General features: G+C 42.1%; 1 protein-coding gene across 1 annotated transcript in view; it reads right to left on the bottom strand.

The window, feature by feature from the left end:
- Positions 1-20288, bottom strand: part of BNIP3 (BCL2 interacting protein 3) — a 94025-nt gene that overhangs the window by 32455 nt on the left and 41282 nt on the right. Inside the window, exon 3 of the mRNA XM_022062357.2 lies at positions 16034-16118. Within this exon, the coding sequence (XP_021918049.1) occupies positions 16034-16118 (85 nt within the window). The remainder of the gene's footprint in view (positions 1-16033; positions 16119-20288) is intronic.

The following is a 20288-nucleotide window of genomic DNA, read 5'->3' as shown; positions in this document are numbered from 1 at the left end:
AAGTTCAAATGCTACTGGCATCGCTGCCAAGGCCAAATCAACATCACATGACAGTCTGACCAGTCCATTGACGTCCGTGCGTGTATGTGCTTGTGTGTATTTCTATTTCTTCCAAACATGGATAATTTCGACACCGAAAGATTGATAATTGAAATTCAGTCCCGACCATCATTATGGGATTCATCCTGTATTGAATACGCAAACCGGGACTTGAAAAAAAGGAACTGGGAAGAACTTGTGCAAATATTTGGAGGAGGGGATTTATCTACAGCAGAAAAGAAAGAATTTTGGGTAGGAAGTATTTCTATGGCTTTATTTGTGGGGCCGCTTTCCAATATGGCAACTTGATTTATAAGTTTTTTTGTTTAGCAATCTATATATCACAAATAACGTGAATTAAGAAGAAACCTGCTTTTATAATGTTTTATTAAATAAAGTTTGTTCATGTAATATTACATGTGATTTGCAAGAACTGAAATATTTCAAATTCAATAATGGTATGGGCGTGCAAAGTGTGTGTATGGAGAATTTTTTTTACTTATATCTTTGTTACAGAATTGAAATTCACTCCAGGTATGTAGTTTTGATAAAGGTAAATCTCATTTTCTCAAAAGTGATAAAAGTGGACATTTCTCCTTGCTAATAGCCCTTCATTTCGTGATCTCATAATGTTGATCCATCTGTTCGCTCGACTGGCGTCGAAAGCTGGCAGCTTGTCTGGCGTCTTTTTCTGGCAGCTGGACGCCACAGCATCGCTGTTGGTGTCGCTGCCATGGCATCCTAGTGCGATACCGCCCTCAAATGCGTGTTCTTCCTTAAGGGCAAGCCAACACTTTACACCGACATCTTCGTGCGTCGAGCAAACATTCCTCAACTGTTGGGTTAAATGCGAGGCCTTTGGAATCACGGGTAAGAAACAAAATTTCGCGCCTATTTTAAACAACTTGAGCAAAACGCTCCTTTCGGAGCTCCTTTCGTCTATCAAGGTCATTCGGCAAAAAAGTGTAACGAAGACGGGTCACAAAAATGTGTAAGGTCAATATAAACAAATCTACAACAATGGTTACCTAGGAAACGTCATCTGCTTACTCGGCATACAATGAAAGGAAGGGGATTAAACACTTGACAAAATCTTGAGTAAGACACTAAACTACCCCCCCATCGGGGGGGGGGTAGTTTAGTGTCTTACTCAAGTGTTTTAACCCCCTTCATTGTATTTATTGCCTAAATATAATTTAAATACAGAGACGTCAGTTTTCGTAATCGTGATATATCGAATGAGCAGTAAGACTTGAATGAGTAGTATTATTAGTATCAGTTTACCTTGTTGGTGTTGGCACTTCAAATAGCTGATAACGTCTTCTTTCACTTTTCTTCATTTCTTAAATAGTTCTGATGTTTTAGTTCTTTACGTCGCTGTTCGGAGGCCAACTGTCAGTCAAATCTTCATTTTCAAGAACGCGATGTGCTGCTTTTGGAGCAGTGATAATGCAACTGTCTTGGTAGTTGGTGATCTCGTCGTTGTAAAGCGTTATTTGTTTGATGACGTCATTGTTGATGACGACGACAAATCACAAATTTTATAGTAGATACTTTAAACTGTGACGTAATACTGTTGTAATGGTTAGAAAGGAAATTGGATGGCAAAACGGTACCACAATATCTTATTTTCATGGTAGAACGCCGTCTAGGCTTTTCATAGAACATCGCAATGTCAAACGAATGTCTAGGAAACGTAGCTCACAACATTACTCACGTATTATACAGCCAAATGACCTTCAGTTCAAACCCGATGTGAACCGGCAGTCGGTCAGGCCTATATCTTGTTGTATAATTGCATGCCAGTGTGTGAAAATTACACAAAGTTCTTTCAAAGGTCCTCGCTACAAGATTTTTTTTCTCGTCGTCGTATAGGAAACATTTACACAAATAAAGAACGGTGTTTTTCATAATTGATGATCCTGTTTGCTTGGGAGTCGTGGAAGGATTTAAACAGCGGCTTTTACGCGCATCTGTATTTTGGGTGAAGCTTCGATGAAAACGCAAGTGTAAATAAACCTTCTAGAAATAGTACACGCGTGTGTTCTGTAGCAGAGCCGCTAGAGAACTCACAATCCCTCGTTTGCGTGACGTTTATGTAAACAAAACTTCTGCGTCGGTGGGAAAAGTGGTCTCTCCTCCTGAACGACGAACAGATTTATAAAAATATCTGGACCTGAAGACGGTGAAGTACGAGGAAGATGACTGTGCATAAGGAGAATGTAAAATAATTTGATTACCTGAATTACATACCTACTCACCTTTGAATGCTTTAGCATCGCCTAGCGCAGAGTGGCGACGGCAAGAACTAATTTATAAATGAATAACTCTACAATTTATTATTCCTTTATGAGCATAATCTTATGAGTTGTTTTATTTTGTGTGACGTGTGTTGTTTTGTTGTGTCTCATTGTTTTGTTGTGTCTTATTGTTTTGTTGAGTCTCATTTTTTGTTGTCTTATGGTTTTGTTGTGTCTCATTTTTTGTTGTGTCTTATTGTTTTGTTCTGTCTCATTTTTTGTTGTCTTATTGTTTTGTTCTGTCTCATTTTTTGTTGTCTTTTTGTTGTGTCTCAGTTTTGTTGTGTCTTATTGTTTTGTTGTGTCTCATTTTTTGTTGTGTCTCATTGTTTTGTTGTGTCTCATTGTTTTGTTGTGTCTTATTGTAGCATCACTGCCACCGGGTATAAACCTATTTGCAATTAATAATAAATAAAAAATAATAATTAGCTCATATTCCCTCTGCGTTCGATTAACCAGTTACAAGCTCATAATTTGGCACAGTCGCCACGTTTAAAACTGAAAACGCGTAAGAAAGTTTCATCAGAATTTAGAGACAGGCCTACAGGAACATGACGCAGTATCAGGGTACCGTACAAGACGTAATATTGTTCCTCCCACCTCGGAAGCTCGCATCGCCATAATTTTGGTACTGTCGGTAGCAGGATGACGCGATCTCCGTACCAAATTTAATGCAAATTCAGCAGCCGGTTCAAAAGATAGTTCAAGGCCACGTGCATCTCGCTATCCCTTCTTACAAGCCAAGGCAACAGCCTCCAATTTAAAGTTCTTCAGAACAGGGGCGGTAATGGTAAGCTGTTATGAAGATGATATCATGAAAACATTACAGCACAAAGGTAGTTTGCACTTCTTCCTGTTAGCGCGATTAAAGTAAGAAGGTGAGAAGGCCAACAAATTATAGAAGCAAGTTCCGGTCGGAAATCTAAAGAAACAGGCCACTTGTGAAATCCAGCAGACGATCGGATAACATTAAAATGATTTTGTGGAAATTGTGTACAAAGTGGATTCAAATGATTTAGAATAGGTCGTAAAGGGAGGCCTCTGGTTCGGATTTCATAAAGGCGGAAAGTGCCTTAACCAGTTTAGTGACCACTGAGAACCCTGAAACATGACTGTTACGTCACTCCACCGCTGATAAAACCAATTCCTTGAAACTCGTAGTTTCTCTGCTCCATGAAGGTTCATTTCCCGGCATTGGACCATACCCTGACCACCCCCCCCCCCCCAAATTCTTATAATATTTATTTTCTCCTGAACTCCCAACCTGATTCTCCCCTTGTGGTTTCCCGAACACCATCATGCTATCTGTTACGTCCAAATAAACTCATCAACACTTTGCTTTCCATTAGACAGTTTGCATTAACCCTTTCAAGCCGAGAATCGTCTGAATAATATTTAAACATCCAGTCCGCACCGCAAAGAAAACGCAACACTTCACCATTCCAAAAATAAGTTGGTTGACGCTGTTTAAGGAAATAATCGCTGATTAATACAGCCACGGTGGTCTAGCGGTTAGAACGCTGGCCTTGTAATCCTGGGGGTCTCGGGTTCAATTCCCGGTGGTGCCCGAATTTATAACTTGTGTTGGGCAAGGCCGTGGTCTAGGCAACACGGAGTTTTCCTCCGGGGGCATCCCAACAATTACTCCATTCACACACAGAAGAAGGCAATGGCAAACCACTTCTGGATCATCTGCCAAGAACGTATATGAACAGGTCCCAGTCCGAGAAAAGGATGGAAGGATCCTGTTCATATGGACCTGTCGTCAGACAGAACACTAAATAAATAAAACTCAGATGCAGCGTTACTAAATGTTAAAGCAGATGATACATACGAATATTATTACCGATCGGCAGCAAAAGATTTACGAAATATGTGCAGGTATTTCTTACACTTCTCGCTCTTTAGTTTCCGTCAGACAAAATCTTTTATTATTAAAGGAGAGGCGACTTCACAGAAAAACCAATTAGCTGTTTCCAGCCTTTCTGCCTTTTCTTAAGAAACAGCTCTCTCGTCTTGTTAATTAATGGAATACTCTCTCACCCACTGGTTCCGTCACGTGATTTTAGGGCCGTCACCATGTTATTTCGCCACACATCGCATTCATCCCATGTCAGATCCTGTGCAAATGTTCACAAAGACAGAAATCCGCTACCAGGAGTTTCATCGGCGTTCTCCTTAGCGTCTCCAAGTACGTTCCTTAACAGCAGAAGTACAGTGAAATACGGAACGAAGTCATGCACTTTTCGTTAGACTACATAATCGTACTCACATCTCAACTAACACTACAACACCATTGAAATTTATACAGAATCATTAGATAACGTAACATAACATAAATAACATTTCATATACGAGGTGCGATCGGAAAGTTTCAAGACTGTGTCAATAGAGGGCGAACCGGATGTAGTACGAGCTTCTGCCGCTAGGGGGTGCGGCCTACATTCATAGTGAATCAGTGTGCCAGCCGGCATCATCGAATTAGCATTTGTTTCTTAGTTACGGGCGTTTTGGTAGTGCATTACACCGAACCTCTTGCGATTCGATTTCGGAATGGCGTGTGCATCAAATTTTGCCAAAGACTCGCCAAAACGGCTACGGAAACCTATGAAATGCTAAAGCAAGCATTTGGGGAGTCCGCAATGGGTCCTGCACAAACTTTTGTGTGGCATTCACGTTTTAAAAATGGCCGAACCTCTGTCGATGATGACGAGCGACCTGGACGACCATCTTCGAGCACAACGCCCGAAAATGTTACGAAGATTCGGCAGGCCATTCACGAAGATCGACGTCGTACCATCAACGACTTGTGCGACATTGTTGGGATAGGCTATGGGACCTGTCAGCTGATTCTAAAGGAAGAACTCCACATGCGACGCATCCTGTCTGAGGACCAGAAGCAGAATCGACTTCTCGTTTGTCAGGAGCTCAAAGATCTTGCAAGAACCGACCCCAACTTCCTTTCTAAGGTTTCCTCTTCCCAAAGATGAAAATTCAGCTAAAGGGAAGGAGATTTGAGGCGATAGAAGAGATTCAGGCAGAATCGCAGATGGTGCTTGACAGGCTGACAAAGAAAGATTTCCAGGGATGCTTCCAGGCTTGGCAGCGGCGCTGGGATCGTTGTGTTCACTCCCAGGGGAACTACTTCGAGGGTGATGGATGAATTTAATACCTGAGATAAGTGTACGGGTTTTTATACGCGCAGTCTGGAAACCTTTCTATCGCACCTCGTATGTAAGGGAAAGTGTCCCTCGTCCAAGGAGTCCAATCAAATGTCTATAGATCAAAGCCAACGAAAAGATTTGATCCCGCAGTGCTCTGGCACTTGAACAACGAGGTCGTCAAAGTAAATTAGGTAAGTGAACGTGGAATAATTCTGTACAAATTTTCTTAAAACCTATAACGGGCCTATAAAAAATTCTTAATAATAAGGACGCATCCTATGAAAATCAAAATTAAACATCCGTCTATTTTATTGAATATACATTTATTTAAACATCTAGTAGTCAATTAAAATAACTACAGGATCCAATTCTTGCTTTATTCGACTTCATGTTTGAAGATTTAAAGACATTACTCGATAATGCTGCAATTAATTTCAGCATTAATAGAATTAATGCATGTAATGACGATAAAGAAACCTTATTAATTAAATACTGATGAAATGGTAATTCATAAAAATACAAATTCTTCATTTATAGTGCAAGAGACAGAACGTAAAAACTTGAATATTTCGAAAGTTAAAAAGGGAGTCAGAAAGGAGAAGTTCTGAAGAAACGAAAAGGGGGGATAATTAGACCAAACTGTAGGTCAGAGAAAAAATGTGACCTTCTCAATGTCACGGACGAGAATTAAGATTGTGACACATTTCAGATGATGTGAGCAACTAAGAAAGACGCGTGTGTACACACGTGCGGTCACAATAGAAACATTCGCAATGCAGTTCTTAAAGCGCGTCTCGTGATTCATGTTCAGAGATAAGAAACATCTCGGCAAGTTGCACTTTGCCCTTACACTGACCAAAGCCAACCAATTCATTTCTAACATTCGCGATTAACAATCATTTCTCGAAGCCTTTTTGTTCGTATTTAAATAAAGTTGCGGTGGTCTAGCGGTTAGAACGCTGGCCTTGTAATCCTGGGGTCTCGGGTTCGATTCCCGGCTGTGTCCGAATTTATAACTTGTGTTGGGCGAGGCCGTGGTCTAGGCAACACGGAGTTTTCCTCCGTGGCATCCCAACAATTACTCCATTCACACACAGAAGAAGGCAATGGCAAACCACTTCTGGATCATCTGCCAAGAACGTATATGAACAGGTCCCAGTCCGAGAAAAGGATGGAAGGATCCTGTTCATATGGACCTGTCGTCAGACAGAACACTAAATAAATAAAAAATGCGATTCTGTTTCTCGGCCCCTTTAATGTTGATTTGTATTTAATAAACGATTTCTAATATAATACGCACTTCAATTACAAAAAAAAATTGCATCTCTTGATGGGAATTATGGACAAATTTTGCAAAAACCTATTTCTAATCTATTTTCTTCCTGTAGACTTTTTAAAGAATTGAAAAGTCAGTCTTTAACGAATTACGGTACACGAACAAAAGAACGCTGCTGGTTGTGTAGCGACGCCGTAAGATGTTGCAGGAACCGCTAAGCATGTGATTTTTATGACGTATCCACTTTTCCCAAAAAAGCACAGAATTCAGCCCACCTTCCCATATGTAATTTCCTCTGCCTCTCTTTTTGCATACCGTCAATTTTACTTTACAATCGTTTAGTTCATTCCGTCATTTCCTTCTTTTTGTTCTTGTTATTTTTCGGCTCGCGTGACGTACTACCGGAAACGTGCCAAATCTGCAGATGCGTGCAAGGTTACGAGAAAAGAAAAACTGCACGAACGATCGACCGACGTGCATCACCACGTGCCGTCCTTGGTTTTCTACATCCTGTTTCAACGAAACTTGCCAATAATTGCTAAAAGAAGATGAAAATGGTGACCAGATAAATGCGCACGTGAAGAAAGCCCACACAGAAAATTGCTCACACGAATAAATGCTCACACAGAAAAATACGCACAAAGAATAATTCTCACATTATTTTCAGTTTACAAAAACAAATTTGGCCAACGGGGGCCTAGGTTAGTTTAGTTTAGGTTAGGTTAGGTGAGTTTAGGTTAGGTTAGGTGAGTTTAGGTTAGGTTAGGTTAGGTGAGGTTAGGTTAGGTGAGTTTAGGTTAGGTGAGGTGACGTTAGATTATGTTAGGTTAGGTGAGGTGAGTTTAGGTTAGGTGAGGTTAGGTTAGGTTAGATTATGTTAGGTTAATTTAGGTTAGGTTAGGTGAGGTGAGTTTAGGTTAGGTTAGGTGAGGTTAGGTTAGGTTATGTGAGGTGAGTTTAGGTTAGGTTAGGTTAGGTTAGGTTAGTATATATAGTATGTTTGAACTTCACTTCATAGCATACAAATAACACTTTATTAAGAGTGTATTACTTGATAGTATTGTGAATGTGAGAAATTTTCTGCGGGGTTATTTCTGTGCGGAATTTTCATGTGGGCTTTTGTTATGGAACCGGTGAAAATACGTCAGGCAGTGACTTCACTGAACATTATTGAACTTGAGGGGGCGTTCACACGTGCAAGAAAGAAGCGTCTGCTGACAGAAATCTGCCAGCCAGCTGGCTGGCTATTTATTCTCATGGGGACGACTTTCAACTCTGCTGACGAGTCCAACTCATGCAGGCACAGCTCACCTGGAGTTACTTACTGTCACTGGAGTACAGGGAACGAACTATGGTCAGATGTGAGTGAGGCTTACGTTTTTCGTCCCTAATAAAGTAATACGAGAACGTAGAAAACAATAATTGGACTTCATTATTTATAATCAACGCCTAATGTTGTAGGGGCGATTAAACACCGGAGGATGGGATGGTCGGGACACGTAGCACGAATATGGGAAATAAATATATGCAAAATTCTGGTCGGGAAATCTGTCGTGAAAAGACCATTTTGGATACGTGGGCATAAACGGGAGGTTCTTTAGAAACTGATCTCTAATGGTTAGTGTGTGCTTAAGTATGGACTACGATTAGACTGACCCAGGACAGGGTTTAATGGCGTGCTTTTATCGACAATGTGATAAACATTTAGATTCAATAAAAGCTGAGTAAATAAACTCGATTATATAAGATTCGTTCCATGACCCGTATGACTGATGCTTCATTGCAAGACCGATCAATCAACCCACAGATCTTACGACAGAGAAGAAGAATGGACACGTTCGACTACTCAGGTTTCAGGTTTAACGCATGCTTCGTGATTTTACAAACGCACTTCATTAACCTTCATGGTTATTGTAAATTCGAATCTATCGTTGTAAAGAGAAATATGTATGGAATGCACAGAAGGCAAAACGAGTAATTATTTGAACAACTACGACGAATGTTGAAATAAAATACGAAATATGTGCTTCAATAACATCCCTGGTACAAATTCTTGAGCGGAACTCAATTAACGGCCATTCTGAAAACGACAGCTAATAAGAAACACTTTTGTGGAACTAATACTTGATTTTCAGTGCATCTGATCGGGGTCACAGACACAAGTGTCAGAACAAAGGTAAGATAACATTGTCCCTACTCTTAATTAAGCATTAAACCAAACGACATACGGAGATCATACATAGACCCACACATTCTTAACCGTAGCACCAGATGGATGAGAATGGTCAACATAACGATACGGGAGTTCGCGGTTCCCACCGAACAGGATACGAGGCTGGCTGCGTCCCACGGCCAGTCTTGAAATGGCGCCGGTAACCGAACCTCAGTACCACAGCCCCCCAGACAGTCATTGTACCATACGAGTTATGTCCGCTCCAACAACAACAAAAACAACAACACGATTGACATTGGATACGATCCAAACTCAACTCGATCTGTTTGGGAAGGAATCCTAGAAGCTATTCAACGCAGTTCGAGCCAAATTCACTGGTTTCCGTGAAGTTGTTTACCGGATAATTTATAACGTCTGTTTGCTACAACGCTGGATGATGCTTAAATTTACGTTTTAGATTTTGATACAAAATAACAAAACTGGCAAAATATCACGACAGGCGTGTGTCACAAAGGTCAGCTGAATTATTTCTGTCATTATTTCGAAAGCGGGCTGTATGAAGAAGTGATGTGGGTACACCCACAAGTGGATTAAGGGATAAAAGGACGCTCCGCCTTGAATGAACGCAACCATATGCACAATCGCAGTATGAAGGCCCGGAAGGAGAGTGAAGGTATGCATTCTGTGGAAAGTGTCACCACTACATTGTGCTAACTCCTGCCGGGGAAAGTTCTAAAAAATGAACAACTGTTTAATAGAATCGTCAATTTGAAGATAATGTTGGTCCATGACAAAATTTCCTTTTGTAACAATACGAGGTGCGATCGGAAAGTTTAAAGACTGTGTCAATAGAGGGCGAACCGGATGTAGTACGAGCTTCTGCCGCTAGGGGGTGCGGCCTACATTCATAGTGAATCAGTGTGCCAGCCGGCATCATCGAATTAGCATTTGTTTCTTAGTTACGGGCGTTTTGGTAGTGCATTACACCAGCCCTCCTGCGATTTCGGAATGGCGTGTGCATCAAATTTTGCCAAAGACTCGCCAAAACGGCAACGGAAACTTATGAAATGCTAAAGCAAGCATTTGGGGAGTCCGCAATGGGTCGTGCACAAACTTTTGTGTGGCATTCACGTTTTAAAAATGGCCGAACCTCTGTCGATGATGACGAGCGTTCTGGACGACCATCTTCGAGCACAACGCCCGAAAATGTTACGAAGATTCGGCAGGCCATTCACGAAAATCGACGTCGTACCATCAACGACTTGTGCGACATTGTTGGGATAGGCTATGGGACCTGTCAGCTGATTCTAAAGGAAGAACTCCACATGCGACGCATCCTGTCTGAGGACCAGAAGCAGAATCGACTTCTCGTTTGTCAGGAGCTCAAAGATCTTGCAAGAACCGACCCCAACTTCCTTTCTAAGCTCCGTGTGACTTCTTCCTCTTCCCAAAGATGAAAATTCAGCTAAAGGGAAGGAGATTTGAGACGATAGAAGAGATTCAGGCAGAATCGCAGATGGTGCTTGACAGGCTGACAAAGAAAGATTTCCAGGGATGCTTCCAGGCTTGGCAGCGGCGCTGGGATCGTTGTGTTCACTCCCAGGGGAACTACTTCGAGGGTGATGGATGAATTTAATACCTGAGATAAGTGTACGGGTTTTTTTTTTTTATAGGCGCAGTCTTGAAACTTTCCGATCGCACCTCGTACGTCAGAAAATATGTTTCTCTTCTTACCATCGTAAGGAGACATTTCTTAAGGGAGAGATGTTTGAACCAGAAAATTCCTAACAAATTCGATTTTAAACCAAAACGGAAAGTGTACTCGAATGGAGTACAGCACAATTTACAAACGCGTTATTCAGAGTTTTTTCAGCGCGCATCGGTATCAGTCTACAGACAAAAATCCGCTGTTGCACTAAAGGTATCACGCCACATAGCACTTTCCTTACATTTAGTTAACACTGAACACAAAAAAATTGTTTAACTCTTTAAAGCCCACTGATATTTGCGCCATCTGCTCTAATAGTTATAAATTCCACGTTTTGTATTTACGGGTTTCGTATAAGTCTCTCTGTAAACCTGGATTAGTTCCTCAACAGCATTCGTAATGGTGAAGTGTGGCGTTTTCTTCGCGGTACGGGCTGCGTTCTTAAACGTGATTTAGACTAGCCTCGGCTTCAAAGCAATACAGTGTAAGTTGCAAACTTTAACAAAGTGTATGTCTCAAGTCACGCGGCCCACAATATTTGTGAGCAACGGACCATTTATGACAAGGCCGGTAGAGACAGATATTACGTAAAATACCTACAATTTGAGGCTAGATACGTCAGACTACGGCAAGAACTTCAATTCCAACAACCGCAAACCTGGAATGGAATCTGACGGGTACGAGAAAGCGTACATGTTACAGTACCAGTACCAAATTTTGATAAAATCCCTTCATTAGTTTAGCAGCTGAAACATGTAGGCGGGCGTACAGACACGATTTCCCGTTTGCAGCACGTAGCGGTTGTGAAGGTCACAGCGCACACTTGTACAAACACTCGAATCAGCTGACGGAAGGGAAGCCACGTCATTCTGACAGCCTTCTAATGACTCCTAACGCCTCTTCAATCTGGTATAAGTGACTATGAATACTGGCCCTGGTATAAATTTTGCACAAAGTGTATGCAATGGACAATTTCACATCCACAACTATTCAGTGCATTTCGATTCAATTTGACATAGTGGGGTTAGACTGGCAGCTGTTGGCTGAATTTAGTTCTGATACGTAACCCCGTCGACCGAGCACAAAACGAGCTTACATATCGTTTAAAACAGAACTCCTTTGTCACTTTATCAAGAGTAGGGAATCAACGAATATAAGAAACTATTATTATTATTATTGAGTGTTCTGTCTGACGACAGGTACATTGCTCTGCCCAAAAAGAGCTCGCCAGTTTTCCCTTTTCTCAGCTTCTCGTTTTAACTCCTGAAACTTCATCGTCTTTCCTCGTTTTCTTACCACGCAGTAATAAATTACAACGCCTGGACATGAACTCAGATATTTAAATACTACGCAATCGAGCCACCGAACAAGAAACCACATGAAAAGTTCCAAGACACAACACCCACTCAATAATCAACGACTCACGTTCATTCCTGAAGATGGAGACAGTAGATTCTCCAATTGGTTGGGTAGGAAGATGGGATATCTGACAATCATAAAGTGACATGAGGCTACGATGGGCTAGTCATGCAGAGCTGGGGGTCTTAAGAAACCAGGTTGTGAGTGTGGGAAGTGGATGGAAGTGGATGGAATTGGCCAGTGGCGGCCTTTGGTTTCAGCGGTTTGAATCTTCAGGTTGTGCTACCAAAGTGAGTTACTCAGACTCGAACTACTAACTTTAAAATCTTCCAAAACGCTTTACTGAAAATAATAAGGTAAGAATGTAAGATACATTCTAGGACACAAAGCATGGGGCAATAAGACATTCCATTTGTGACATTTATAATACAATAGCAACATTTGTTCCACGTTCAACGTGAAGCCCACACCTCGCCTACATGCTGGAAATGTGCCACCCCACCCCCCTCACACGAGGGCAGGGATCCATCGACAATGGATCTTTACTTCGTATGGCCAATTTTTTCAGCGATTTTGTTGGCAAGTAGTTCGGCAAAGTTGCCAACCGGTCAATGTACGACGCATAAACAGACATTTTTAAACACGTATGCGCCTGTGTTTTTTGAACAAGTAGTATAATGCGTTCAAGCGTTTTTGGCCGCTGAGCTTTGTGAATTAAAACCTCGGAGCGAGTCACATACCAGAAGTTTGCTGGAAGGGATGGCAACAGGCCGCGTACAGTACACTACAAATAAAATATCACCACGGTATGTAACACAGGACAGTCGATTTCACTACACTACACATCATTAGAGGGAGCCGGCGTAGCTCAGTCAGTATAGTGACTAGCTAAGTACTGGAGGACCGAGGTTCGATCCCCGACGGGGCAGAGGATTTTTCCTCTAGCCTCTTCTGGGGCCCACCCAGCCTTCTCTACAATGGGTACCGGGGTCCTTTCCCGGGGGTAAAGCCGGCCGGGGCGTGATGCTGACCACTCACCCCCATCTAGTGCTGAGGTCTAGAATGAGTAGGAGCTATACCTCCTCTCCCCCCAAGCGCCTACATGGTGTATAGTGGGATATCTTTACTTTACACATCACTAGAAAATTAACACTGCAGAGAGAATTAGATAATTTTATCTTCCTCACAACTATTCGGTCCTCTTCCAAATCTTCTACTCCTCACAGTCCATCGCTTTCTGACATCAGTCGGTTCATCACTCCATTATCTTCAATTATAATACGTTCAATAGCGTCTTCGATTATGCCTTCTTGCTCATGATAAATTTGTTCTAGTTTTTCCACATTATCCCATTCCTCTTGAACAATTTCTTCGAATCTCTGGAGACACAGATGCTCGACATCCTTTATTTTAAATCTTGTGTTCTTGCTTGCAACCCTTTGTTTTACATTTGCCCAAATAAGTTTAATGGCGTTTAAATCGGGATGGTGGGAGCGGAAGTCTCAGCACAGTGTGCCCTTTGTCTGCTAAAATCTTATCAATCACGTGACATTTGTGCTTTGACTTATTTAATTTGATTAAATCTTACAGTTGAGCTTTCAACACGTCACAAAATGGGAAGTTTCTTTCCAATAGCCAGGCTTTCATTTCGTCCTTTGATTAAGACGTCGGTGGTTTGTCTGTCTGAGTTTTGTGATACGAGGCGTTATCAATGACCAGAAAGGAGTTTGCATCGAACATGTGGCATTTTGTTAACACAGAGCAATCACAAGAAAACCATTATCAGGCTTCTACACTGCTGCTCTGACACAGACTGTACTGACCGATGGAAAATCCTTCTTTCCTTCAATGAGTGGTCCGCATACTGGGCACTCCCTACAAGGTCAGCGACCATAATCGGTGGATCCAGTTCTACAGAGTTACCACGGAGGAAGGTGGGGGCACTGTTAGGCCCGTTTCACACATACACGGCGACCGTCCAAACGGCTCCGTTTACACGGTTAAAGGTCGAAGATTATACGAGAGCTTTCACACGCACCGGTGCCGTCTATACGGTAACGGTCTACCGTGAAGTCGCCGTGTCTTCCCACTACAAAACCCGGCGCCGTGACCGTTCTAACGGCGCACCACTTGGTAGTCGGGTGAACAGTTGAATGGCTTCCTTCACACGTGCCGTGTGTAATGCCCGGTTCCGTGACTTAAGTACCAACCTTGTGAAGTAATAATCAGTGAATGTGAATTTATTAAACTTTCTACAATGAAATGAATTGTTCTACAATTAAATATAGGTATAGTAATAAAAATATGATTAACGTTCATGAAATTAAATTTTTGAAAGCTGCCATTTCAGAGAGCCAACAGGTGTTAAGAAGTACTCAGCTAAAAGATTTCTCACACTCTTTGCTGATATTCCCTCGCGCACTACTTCTTCACCACGTATTTTATCAGGACCTGTGATTGTCAATGTATCCTCTGGCTCGTAGCCGTCTCTCTCCCGAACAAAGTTGTATAAATCAACACAAGCCTTGACAATGTCTACAGCAAAATCAGGTTGCAAGTTTATAGGTCGATGAAAGATCCTCCATTTATTACTTAATATTCCAAACGAGCATTCTACATACCTTCGGGCTCTAGAGAGACGATAACTGAGAACTTTTTGTTTTACTGTCAAGTTATGTTGGCAACAAATAACAGAATAACCGGCTACGGTTATGATCGGTTGTGTGTGAAGTTTTCACCGTTCCGTGTAAACGGTGCCGTTTGTACGGTCGCCGTATATGTGTGAAACGAGCCTTAACCTGGCCTCTCAAATACCGTCGAATCGGTTACGGAGACAATACAAGAGAAGGTCGGATAATACTCAGATGGATCTGACACACAGCTGACGAACAATTTGTTTTTCGATACAAAGTTCAATCAGAACGGAGACAAAATACATTCTGGGATTGCCTGTTCGAACCCCGGCTGAGATATGGATGTCTGTCCGCATGTTTCTGTGATGCGCCGATCTGTGTAGGCACAGGCCTAACACGAGGCTAAACGCCGTTCAACGAGTCCTATCGAACGGCTAACACAGGGTCTGTAAAAGCTGTCCCACTATACGCCATGTAGGCGTTTGGGGTGAGTGGCGGTATAGCTCCTCTCTTCCTTGACCTCGGCACTAGATGGGGGTGAGTGGTCAGCATCACGCCCCGGCAGGCTTTACCACCGGGAAAGGACCCCGGTACCCATTGGACAGGAGGCTGGGTGGGCCCCAGAGGCTAGAGGAAAAATTCTCTGCCCCCGTCGGGGATCAAACCACGGTCGTCCAGTCACTATACAGACTTACGGGAGCTGGAATTATTCAGCAGACCAAGTGTTCAAAGGGCTGTAAGCGCCGTAAATTTAATTTTCGAGTCACTGTTGTCGGAACCAAACTGTGCGTTTCGACCACGTCCCTTAGCTTGGGAACAGACGGAAGACAAACGCAACGCACCCGCGAGCTTGAAGGAGGAAGGGAGGATGGAAAGGGCAATGTAGAACAAGGCGGCGAAAAGTGTCACGAGAAAACGTTCCCTCCCCCTTTTAATTTGGACAATCGGTGGCATTTTCAGGCGTCCACTGTACAATTTAATCAAACACACTAGACACAGGGAACCGAGACAAATTACTGTCGTCGTAAAACAATGTTTGCCATAAACTGCACGCTTATCTCCTACCCCTCTGATCCCCGTGCCCTTTACTTCGAACTGACGCGGAACGCACAGATTCGCCCCGACTACTTTTCGCAGTTTACTAATCATATCAAATTACGTTTTAATAAAAACTGTATAGCTCACTGATATCTGTGTTTTGGACCTGCCGTTCTCTTAAAGAATCGATACTTGTTCGATTTGAGTTACGCCGACATGAGAGAGAAGTCGATTGCCAACTTCCACTGTAAATAAAACTCTTGAAACATCATGATTTATATGCGTTAGATGCAAAAGAACACGCGAAAGGCTAGCGAACGTCCGAACTGGAGTTTCTCCTTACCTTGTAGCAGTAGTTGATGTAGACTCCCTTCAGGTCATCGTCAGTGGACAGCTCGGTGTTGGGGCTGTTGGGCGGCGATTTGGGGCTGAAAGCAAGACAACACGACAATGCAATGATGCAGTAATGCTGTGGATCTTGGCGACGGCTGTTAAGCACCTATGACCAATTTTATTACTTAACTATATACGAGGTGCGATCGGAAAGTTTCAAGACTGTGTCAATAGAGGGCGAACCGGATGTAGTACGAGCTTCTGCCGCTAGGGGGTGCGGCCTACATTCATAGTGAATCAGTGTGCCAGCCGGCATCATCAAATTAGCATTTGTTTCTTAGTTACGGGCGTTTTGGTAGTGCATTACACCGACCCTCCTGCGATTCGATTTCGGAATGGCGTGTGCATCAAATTTTGCCAAAGACTCGCCAAAACGGCTACGGAAACCTATGAAATGCTAAAGCAAGCATTTGGGGAGTCCGCAATGGGTCGTGCACAAACTTTTGTGTGGCATTCACGTTTTAAAAATGGCCGAACCTCTGTCGATGATGACGAGCGTTCTGGACGACCATCTTCGAGCACAACGCCCGAAAATGTTACGAAGATTCGGCAGGCCATTCACGAAGATCCACGTCGTACCATCAACGACTTGTGCGACATTGTTGGGATAGGCTATGGGACCTGTCAGCTGATTCTAAAGGAAGAACTCCACATGCGACGCATCCTGTCTGAGGACCAGAAGCAGAATCGACTTCTCGTTTGTCAGGAGCTCAAATATCTTGCAAGAACCGACCCCAACTTCCTTTCTAAGCTCCGTGTGACTTCTTCCTCTTCCCAAAGATGAAAATTCAGCTAAAGGGAAGGAGACTTGAGACGATAGAAGAGATTCAGGCAGAATCGCAGATGGTGCTTGACAGGCTGACAAAGAAAGATTTCCAGGGATGCTTCCAGGCTTGGCAGCGGCGCTGGGATCATTGTGTTCACTCCCAGGGGAACTACTTCGAGGGTGATGGATGAATTTAATACCTGAGATAAGTGTACGGGTTTTTATAGGCGCAGTCTTGAAACTTTCCGATCGCACCTCGTAAACTGTTACAGGTTGGGTAAATAAATCTAACTTATTTTAATTCGTGTGAGCCAGACTCATTTCTTGTGTTATCCCACAAAATAAAGGCAAAACAACGTTAATTGGTTTCATAACATGTCAGGTGGCCGTCAATATACCGGATAACCTTTGTATGAAAAGTTTGCTACAAAAACAATTTGAAGGTCAGCGTAGTACAGCAGTCAGTGGTCGGTCATAAAAACTCTTAACAGTTTTCCAAAGGCAATCTCCGATATTCTGCACAACTCACTGACCTTCACGTCTGTTTATTACAGACACACATTTCTTGTTGCAGGGCTAATAATATACTGGGCAGTCACAATGCTGTTTCTTTTAATCTGGTTAAATATCCGCCACACCAAGACATATTTCACACGCATAATTGCAGATCACAACGGGATATCGTCTAGACTTCACGAATGTACAATTTATTAGTGTGGTGATCAATTTAAAATAAAAATCCGTAAATTTCATCTCAGCTTAGCTTAATGTAAAATGGAGAACACGATAAAATTGGAATATGAGCCGACATTACAGTCACCCAACAACTTTCAGTATAGATCCCAGATGCCAAGTTTCGTTTAAATCCGTTCATTAGTTTCGAAAATGAAACATGCGGACGAATATACAAAAGCAGACATCGTACCCTAAGTTTATGAGCTTCGTGATTGTAAACAAAAGGACGTTGGATTTATTTATGTTCCTACAGTAAATGACGCTGTCTGGAGAAATGTGACGTAAAAGAGACTTCAAATATGGAGACCAAGATGTCTCGATTAGAAATTGTATTCTCTTAAGAATTGAAAATGTATTTATTTCCAGTATAAAATCTTTCGTCTCATCTATCGAAATGTAAACTGAATACGAAAGGAATTTCAACAAAGATCGTGAAATACAATGGCAAGATTCTACTTAATCTTAAAGTATTCTTCTTGATCTTAAAATCTGCATGGAAAGAGCACTCACTGTTCCAGCACCCAGCTGGACGAACCAAGGCCGCTCGCTACTCAGTCCACTTCCTGTGTATAGGTCGTGCGAGAAGTGCTGGCAGAGAATCCCTGCTAGGAATTCGATATACGCGCATGCGCAAGATTTCGCGGCGAGTTACGACACATCCTAAAAGCATTAGTTCCACAACCACTGAACGAACAACAGACGACAGGCTTTCATGTGTTCTAATGGGTACAGCTTTAAGATTACCTCACAGTGGTACAGCGATTTAATCTAGAATATTATCGCAACACCCACAGAACACATTAGAGCTGTACAGTCCGCAGACCAGGAGAAAATCCCTGCTAGGAATTCGATATACGCGCATGCGCAAGATTTCGCGGCGAGTTACGACCCATCCTAAAAGCATTCGTTCCACAACCACTGAACGAACAACAGACGACAGGCTTTCGTGTGTTCTAACGGGTACAGCTTTAAGATTACCTCACAGTGGCACAGCGATTTAATCTAGAATATTATCACAACACCCGCAGAACACATTAGAGGTGCACTCACTACACGCTACTCTTAACGGCTTGATGTTTTCAGTCTGTGTAGTAGCCTTAAACTCTGACGTATCACACTTCCCACCAATAGCAGCCCTCTAGTCCACCAGGCAGTAAACATTCCCCCCGCACGCACTAAAACCATTTTCCCCTCGCAGGGATTTTCTCCTGGTCTGTGGACAGTACTAACCAATGTAAGCACGGGGCAGTGTTATTTTAGTATGTAATGAGCACACGGGTGTTGGATGTTCTCAAAGCGATCTCAAGGATTAAACAAGCAAACACGTTCTGCACTGACGATGTATTTGCTGTTCGTTCGAACCACGTTTCTATAAATAAATCAAAGTGATTAGTTCTGGTCAGCAGCAAATAGACGGCAGCAGCTTCGCGGAAATCGTCAGTCAACGGGGATGTGACTGGGTCCTGTGAGAACGGACAGAACCTTAATGGCAACCTACTTTTCTTGTGATCAACTTTTCCAAACGAGTTTCTGGCGACCGATTCATGGTGGAAAATAAAACAAGAGTTGTGAAGTAATGTCACTCGCTCGTCACAAAACGAGATTTCGAGGTCTTTCAGGACGATTAGGCGAATCAGTGACAGACATGTGAAAACTGGTTTTATAATTAAGAAGTTTCCATTCTACAGTACAATACAAGGCCCTGTCTGAAAAACAAATTAGAGAAAATTATATAAATTGCAGCATATTGTAATAATTTACTGGAAATTTCAGACCCACACACTGAAAATAAATGTTTCGACATGAGCCTAGTTATTGTACAAGTACCAAAATTCTAGTCACTTTTTTCTTTTTTCGATTTGTTGAGTTAACGGCAACATTACATTGTAATTCATGTTAATTAATCTGTATTGTTGTAATCGATTTCAAGAAAACACAAGTCGTCACAGAGGATTGCAAGTGTTGTAACCTAAACGTCGCTGTTCGGGGAGTTGGTAGAGGCGTCTTCAGTTATAGCAAAACAGAGCAGAATCGCCAATGTAAGATAATTAAGTGCCATCTGTTGACGAGTGTGCGGAACACTGGAATTGAAACGCTTGTGCCAGGTGATATTTGCGCCCTGATGATGGAAGCAGCGTCGGTAAACTTTTACCAGAATACACGGCGCAATAACCCAGAAGACAGTCATCTTCAGACTCACCGTCGTAAAAAACCTCAAATCCTGTCTTAAAAAAAACTTTTAAATTTTCGAAACAAAACCTCACTAATTCACCTGAATACGAAGCCTGAAATATACAATATTATTATTTTTAAGTCGTAGTTCAGAAAACAATCAAATTTATTCAGTAACAAGTGTTAGCTTAGATGATATGCGATAGGAATATGACGAAAATAAAAAGAAATCTTCATAAAAAAATGTTTAATTAATATTAATTTCGACTGGAAGTGTTCTTTTAAAAAGCCAAGAACTGTTTTGCTTTAAGTACAAATCAGATGGACCACTCTGCACGGACGTTTCTTTTTAATTGATAATCGAGTTCAATTGCCTCACACTCGTGAAAAGCGTTTTGTTTAGCTGATAAATTTAAAAAAGTATAAACAGAAAAAACTAATATTCTTCCCGCTTATAGTGAATGTTTGTTGAAACACTTGTACAATTTGTTTGAGAAGATAGTGTAATTGCGTCATATTGTGAATATTATAA

This window comes from Zootermopsis nevadensis, unplaced genomic scaffold (assembly GCF_977971745.1).
Source record: "Zootermopsis nevadensis isolate Lab colony 2312 unplaced genomic scaffold, Znev_1.0 Znev_ptg000002l, whole genome shotgun sequence".
Taxonomy (NCBI): Eukaryota; Metazoa; Arthropoda; class Insecta; order Blattodea; family Termopsidae; genus Zootermopsis; species Zootermopsis nevadensis.
This window is presented reverse-complemented; position numbering and strand designations above follow the sequence as displayed.